The 7,267-nt window shown below is 42.5% G+C and overlaps 1 protein-coding gene across 3 annotated transcripts in view; it reads right to left on the bottom strand.

Moving 5' to 3' along the window:
* RABEP1 (rabaptin, RAB GTPase binding effector protein 1) overlaps positions 1-7,267 on the bottom strand; it is a 45,765-nt gene that overhangs the window by 6,905 nt on the left and 31,593 nt on the right. For 2 of the 3 annotated variants that reach the window (XM_018553379.1, XM_018553378.1), the window contains exons 16-18: positions 6,524-6,579; positions 3,369-3,467; positions 805-921 (exon numbers count right to left, since the gene is read on the bottom strand). In XM_018553379.1, coding sequence (XP_018408881.1) covers positions 805-921; positions 3,369-3,467; positions 6,524-6,579 — 272 coding nt within the window. Of the gene's footprint in view, positions 1-804; positions 922-3,368; positions 3,468-6,523; positions 6,585-7,267 lie in introns of all 3 variants that reach the window. The other variant, XM_018553380.1, reaches the window with a different exon arrangement.

Raw genomic sequence — 7,267 nt, 5'->3', positions numbered from 1 at the left:
ACTGCGGAAGACTGGCGCCCCCGACCGCAGCCGCGGCGCCAGAAGCCTGTGGGGAGCACTGTGACTGGGCGGCCTAGACCCCCAGTCATATGTACCCCCCTGGGACGAACCCATAGGCCACCCCGCCAGAGCGGGATCGTCGCAGCCGACCCACCGGAGCGGGCCTGCATGCGATCGTCGGTCGTCCCGGGGAGACTCCAAGGATCCGGGACATCCAGCCTGTCGCCCGGACAACACTTGCTAGAAGATTCCACTGAAAAAGATCAGGAAGAAGCAGGTAAGAATACCCGAAAAAAATTCTTAGCTCCTTACTCCTGACGCTAGGCAAAAAACTGGAGACTTGTCAGCAGGTGGGGGGTTTTGGCCACCGGCAGGGGCCGCCCCTAGGCTGTGATTGGTCTTTAGTTTTGTGCCTAGCGTCCTTCTCCTGCAGGTGGCGATATTACCCTACAGTACAGGATCTCCGATCTGTTCCCTGTGTCCTTCAATGAACGGGAGAGAAACAGCAATTAACAGATCCCCTCCTAGAGAGGTCGGGGTGCTATACAAACTCACTGTTACCTGAGGTCTTTGCGGGACAAGTCTAAGCTTCTGCGGTCTTTGACACTCCTTTTGAGAAACTTTAACAAGATGTTGCTCTCTGGTAAGACATGTCTTGTCTTTAATAGTGGGCACATTGATTGGCCCCATGGATTACACCCTCCACCCCCAATTTATTAGGTTATAGGAACAGGACTTGGGCGTGACTTGCAACTTCCAGTAAATCCACAGCATCTTTCACTTTATTGTAAATGTTTGATTCACCTGCAAAGTTTGGGATAACTTCACAAAATCTCTCTGCACTTGCTCACTGACATCCAACTCTGTCTGCAGCCTCTGTGCCTTGTCCTTTTCTTCAAATACAAGCTGTTCCAGGCTGGTCTGAAAAAAAAGCTTTAGTTTTAGTATTCTCAAATACATCTACAATTAAAGCCAAACAGCTGTCCCATAGCAAATATTTTTCCGGTCAGTGCAATAATGAAAGCACAGGATTTGTAAAACTCAGGGGAAGAAAAGTATGAAAACAATCGTCCTACTTTTAGCAGGGCACTAGAAAAGGGAGCAACACTTGGTTATAAGGAGTGGGGTCCATATCTCAGCATGTTCTGTACTTTTAAGTTTGCTATTAAGAATTGGCGCTTTCCAGTATTTTAAGATACTTAAACTTAGGGACCACTATATGAAAACTAAAGCAGCAAAACCTGAAATAATGTGCAACACTAGCAATCCATTAGATTACAAAAAATAAAGAGGCTTTTCCCTTTTCTTATTGCCCTGCCTACACAGGGTGGTGCATATTTTACAGCGTGTTCTATACTTCTATGTTTGTTAATAGGAAAGCAAGCTTTATGGAACCTGAATAGGTTTAGCTTAAACAAAAAAGATCAATTTAAGAAAAACAAAAAACAGTTGCCCATAACAACCAATCCAGTTTCATCTTTCATTTACCAGTAAAATAAAACAAGGGTTCTGCCGAATGGTTGCTAGAGACAACTCTTCCCCTTATGTGAAGGTCCCTTACTCCCTTTTATATACATAAGCCCCTATGGGTTGGTTATACAAGGGGGGAATCAAAAAGAAATGCCTGTTTAATATAGGCTGTTCATGTGGACAAAGATCCCTGATATATGTCATACACATAATATAATCTAAATGTTCAAACAAAATCACTGGCGCCAAAGTTCATTTTCAAAGGCTATATACACCGTGACTCTTCACAGGAGGGCAGCACTTTAGACAGTCAAAAGTGTCTGAAGCTCTAGCACACAGGAAACATACAAAACAGTGCACCTCTCTAGTGTAGAAAGCTTTATTAAGTGGAGATTAAAAAGCAAGAATGTACTCACAAACAGCCAGTGTATACAAGCTTGTAGTTACAGAGGATCATGTGCGATGTGAAAGTGCTAGATGTTGGTCACAGCAGGAACATGTGGACAGAAATCCCTGATATAGGTCATCCATAAAGTATAATCTAACTCAGTGTGTGCTTCAGTTTTTTAAATTGTACTAAGTGAATCATGGATGAGAGGTTGAAACAAAGAGCAGGAAAGGATTGTTTGGCTGTTGAGCTCCATACACGCCTGAAGAAAGTACATGGCGATGCAGTGATTGATTTGAACAATTTTGTTAGGCATTGGGTAAAGAAGCTTAAATAGGGAGAAACTGAAAATTGTTGACAAGACTTTGAATGGCACCATTCAAGCTCTCCTCTTTGAAAGAAATTTAGAGCTGCCAGATCATGATGACTAAGACATCGCTCTCAAACGTCCTGGATAACAGTCAACAGTGAAGTTTAAATTAGTAAACTTCGAAAGCAGAAGGAAGCCATGTGGAAGAAAAGACCACAGAAAGACATCCATGCCATAGTTGCATTGCGATTAGCAAAATGGGGTGGCCAGTGGTCTCTCATCCACCCTACAGGCCAGATTTGGCACCTCTGACTTCTTTGGACCAATGAAGAATTACATCCATGGCATGAGTATCCAACATGGGTATCCAACAGAAGATCCAAATACTCCAAGCGATGTGACAGAACTAGGGACAAATTCTCAATGTTTAGAATGCACCCAAAGTCCAAAGCACCGTCTAGACCAGGGGTCAGCAACCCGTGGCTCCTGAGCCGCCCTTAATCAAGGAAGGAAAGTTGTGCCCCAGGCACCTACATAAGCATCACCAATGGATGGCTGCTGTAACTTTTACGAGTGCTGAGTGAAAACAACATCATCAGTATCCAGGGAACAGTTTTTCCCGCTAAGCCTGAGCAGAGATAAAGAGGAAAACTCCCCTTGTTGCCAACTTGTGAAATACAGTATAACAAGCAGAGGTTACCTTTGCAACGTCTCACAGGCCTTTTGAAATGTACAGGCCACTTGTGACGGGAAGAACCAGAAACATCAGTGACACCAATGTAAATCATAAATATAATAGGTTTCTGAATAAAATCATTAGTAAGGCACAGAGTAGGAAAGGAAGAATTTCACTTTCACACAGTGCCCTAGTGCCCTGCTAATGACAGTGTTCTGACAGATTCAGACACCATTATACTCACAGCCCTGACCTGTGAGAGGTACAAAATATGAGGTACCACCTGCTCCAGACAGCAGAATATTTGTAGAATGGCTGTGTAATAAAAAACAGGACATCTCTGTTCTCCCCAATAAGTGACATGAAATTGAGGGTAGATATGAAACAAAGGAAGCAAAGTCAAAACCGCTTCATCCAGTTTCACCGCACGGAGGAAAGCAAAGTTAGGAGTCATGGCGGCATATTGAAATTCACACTGTGATTATTTTCCGTTTTACATATTTATAAATATATGCTACACCTACCTTGCTGGATGTCTCTTTTCTAAGTTGGTCCTCCAAGGAATTTCTGAGTTCTTGAATATCCTGAAGTTCTTTTGTCTTTTCTTGTAAGGTAGACTGTAGCTGCATTGCCAGAAAGAACAGCTTTTACAATGTCTGTGATAAGTCTATACACATCAGTGTATTTTTGAGCATTTAACAAAACCAGACATGACTGGGCTTATGCACGAATCTGAACATTCAGACACTATTATACATAAGCAAGTTAACTTACAAAAGAACAGCAGGTAGTGGTATCTTATACTTTAACATAACCTATTATCAATTTTAAGGAAATAACCCTCCCTAATGCCCATGTCACACTACGAAATCGTTCCCTTACTGACCAAACCAATGGAGATTCTGCTGCAGTACGGTCAGTGAGGGAGCGACATTCATTAGGCAAAAAGGCAATTGCATCCTGTGATTCTGTTGGTTAGGTTATATACACACATATATTAAAATGTATATTAAACTTGACTTAAGGCAGGAGCCATATAAGCCAAATACAGATTTTTGGAGGATTAATATCAGCCCATAAGCATGCACTGTGCAAATATGTAATTGAGAATAATCCTTATGTAATCAGGATACGCACACTTTGAAGGCTAGATATTACTAGGGCTGAAACAACTAAATCGACAAAGTCAATAACAAATCGATAATTATTATTACATAGTATTTATATAGCGCCAACAGTTTGCGCAGCGCTTTACAATGTAAGGAAGACATTACAATACAATTCAAGACAGGATGGTAAGGAGGGCCCTGCCCCTGAGGGCTTACAATCTGAAAGAGGAGGGGGAAATGATACATGAGGAGGGAGCTGTGTGGGGATGAATTGTTTGAGAATGTGATGGTTCAGTGGTTAGGTTGAGGTGGGATAGGCTTCCCTGAAGAGAAGAGTCTTCAGGGAACGCCTAAAGACAGTCAGGGTGGGAGATAGACGGACAGGTTGGGGTAAAGAGTTCCAGAGGATGGCACTAGTGAAGTCCTGGAGGCGAGTATGGGAGGAGTTGACTAGGGAGTTTGAAAGCAGGAGGTCTAGGGAAGAGCGGAGTGGACGGATAATAAAAATCTTTGTCAGTGATTTTCATTATCGATTAGTTGGGCTGCTTGTAGCTCCTCACACCCTCCCCACCGCTGCACTTCCGTGTGTATGTTATCGGGCCAACAGGCCGGGCCATCCCAGGGAAAAGTATTCAGGAGTCCCGGCGAACGCACAGTATGGGCACTGCCCAAGGACCTGGGGCCTGCCCATGTTTCAGCCTACTCCCCAGTCTGCTCATAGTGGACTGTGGATAGCCCAAATGGGGCAGTCCCAAGGAAAAGTGTTCCGGAGTCCCAGCGAGTGCCTAATAGAACGCACACTGACTGTTTGGGCACTGCCCAAGGACCTGCGGCCTCCCCATGTCTCAGCCTCCTCCTCTCCGGGCTGCCTATAGTGGACTGTGGACGGGCTGAATAGCAAGGTACAACACGTGTAAGTAGTGTATACTTCGTGGTGTGTGTACGTGTGTATTATGTGTTGTATGTGTGCTGTGTGTATGTGTGTATTATGTGCTGTATAAGTGCTGTGTGTACGTGTATTATGTGTTGTATGTGTGCATGTTTTATGCGTTGTATGTACTGTGTGTATGTGTTGTAGGTGTGATGTGTGTACTATGTGTGTTGCCTTTGTATTATGTGTTGTAGGTGTGCCCTGTGTGTGAGCTGTGTATTATGTGTTGTAGGTGTGCGCTGTGTATTATGTGTTGTAGGTGTGCTGTGTGTGCAGTGAGTGGAGTGAGTGGCCTCACAACCGGGGTGGGTGGGAGGCATGTTGGGGGGGGGTGTCACACAATTAAGCCTGTGAAGCCCGTGAGCTTCATGTGCAAAGTGTGTCTAGGAATATCCTCTCCTGCACTCAGCTAGGCAAGAGCTGAGCGTGGTGAGATGAAAAATGTCATCTGTAGCTAATTGGCTCGTACATGTGAATCCGTGCCTCAGCATGCGGATCCCAGACAAAAGTGTTCTTTCTGCTACATATGCCCGGCATGAGAACTATGTAGAAGGAATACATGTCCATTAAATAAACATTTAATCAATAATTAAATAGCTAATAGTTAATAAAAGAACTAATATGTATTATTTAATAATTAACTAAATAATAAACAATTCATTAAAATATAAAAAAATTTTTTTACCTGATTAATTGAAAAAATAAAATTGGCCCACTAATCGATTATGAAAATAATCGTTAGTTGAAGCCCTAATTACTTTACCCCTTTCAATGCCAGGGAAATTTTTTTTGTTCAAGTGTAAATGCACATTTTAGGCCTTCAGATTACTTAAAACCCCCAAAATATATTTTCTGAAAACAGAGACCCTGTAGAATACCATGGCAATTGCAATGTTTTCATGTCACACGATAACGCTATAGGTTTATGACATTTATATTTGAAACAAGAAAATATTTAAAATAAGAAAAAAAAGTTTGAACACAACATATCACCCATTTTTGGTAAAATATAAAAAGGTGAGGTTGAGTCAGTTAAATAGATACCAAATATGTCAAGCCTCAAAATCTCACATGCCTGTGAAATCGAGTAAAGCTACAATGCCCAAAATTGTCCATAGGCAATGTTTTAAAAGTCTTTACAGCTTATTAATTTACAGTTCAGTGATTGCTATCACAAGGAGTCATACTGCAGGTGACAGGTTCTCTTTAAGTAGACATCAGACACTTGATCAGCTTCTTTCCTAGTCAAAGGGTCGAGGGATTGACAGCTCTTAATCCTGCTGCCAACAGAAGTGCTCATCTCTGAGCACTTCTAGGTTTTTACTGCACAGGGCAGGGACAAATGTTGAGGATCAGCACCTTCATGCACATGTAGAAGTGATCAGGCAGCTGGCTGCACACTACACAGCTGGCAGCCAGGAGTGAAAAGTTAAACAGACTCCTGCCTGCTATTTGATAACATGCCGGCGCTGCCACCAACATAATAGTTACATCGGCAGCAGCGAAAGGGTTACATTTTGTTGTCACTTCCACAAAACTCATATGTAGTCCACTAAAAAAAAATGACAAGACTTTTTTAAACAAGTTTCTGAACCTTTAAGCCAGCTCCTGAAACCAAACTACACAACATTATTCATACCTGCTCATTTTCTGCTTTTATTCTGTCCAGCTCAACTTTTAAACTTGAAATTGATGCTATTAAAAGGAAAGACATCACACTAGTAAATGAAGTAAGACTACACAACACAGTTATCATGACATCTGAATTAGCCTACAAAGCGTACAATGTAAAACAGCAAGCATGTACCAAACAAAAACAATTGTACAACTTATTTTTGTGAGGTAAAAATACATGAAAAGCTACAGCTATATATTTAAAAACATCAGGGTATAATATAGAAAAAATAGCAATGTTACAGGAACTGTCAAATACATTCATTCATTCAACAACCCAGATTCAATTCCTATCAGTGAAATGCTCTGCAAGTTTGTGTATTCTAGGTCAGGGCTTCTTAAAGTGCAAGTGAATGGGGGGTCATGACATGAATCCCCGGCCAGGGCCACCATCAGATGGGTATGGCCAGTACTTGTGTGAGGCGGCCGGGTAGGCCTGGGCTCCAAGCAAGGTTTTTCTTTTTAATTATTGTTCAATATGTGCAGTGTAGTTGTAAATGGTCACGGGCCCCCCCTGTGCACTTGGTACCTTCCTGAGCATGTGCGTGCAGGAAAGTTTTCTTTTTTTCAGGGGCGGTGCTTCCTTAACCCAGCAGAAGCCGAGCACAACTGCTGGAGGTAAATGTAAATGGGGGGTAATTGGTGATGACAGAGACACCGATAGTGGGGGGTGCGAGTTGGGATGGAGAGAGACACCGACCAATGCTAG

The sequence above is a fragment of the Nanorana parkeri genome, unplaced genomic scaffold (assembly GCF_000935625.1).
Source record: "Nanorana parkeri isolate BGI_ZX_2015 unplaced genomic scaffold, ASM93562v1 scaffold118, whole genome shotgun sequence".
NCBI lineage: Eukaryota > Metazoa > Chordata > Amphibia > Anura > Dicroglossidae > Nanorana > Nanorana parkeri.
Note: the sequence above shows the minus strand (reverse complement) of the source record. Positions and strands in the feature narration are given on the sequence as shown.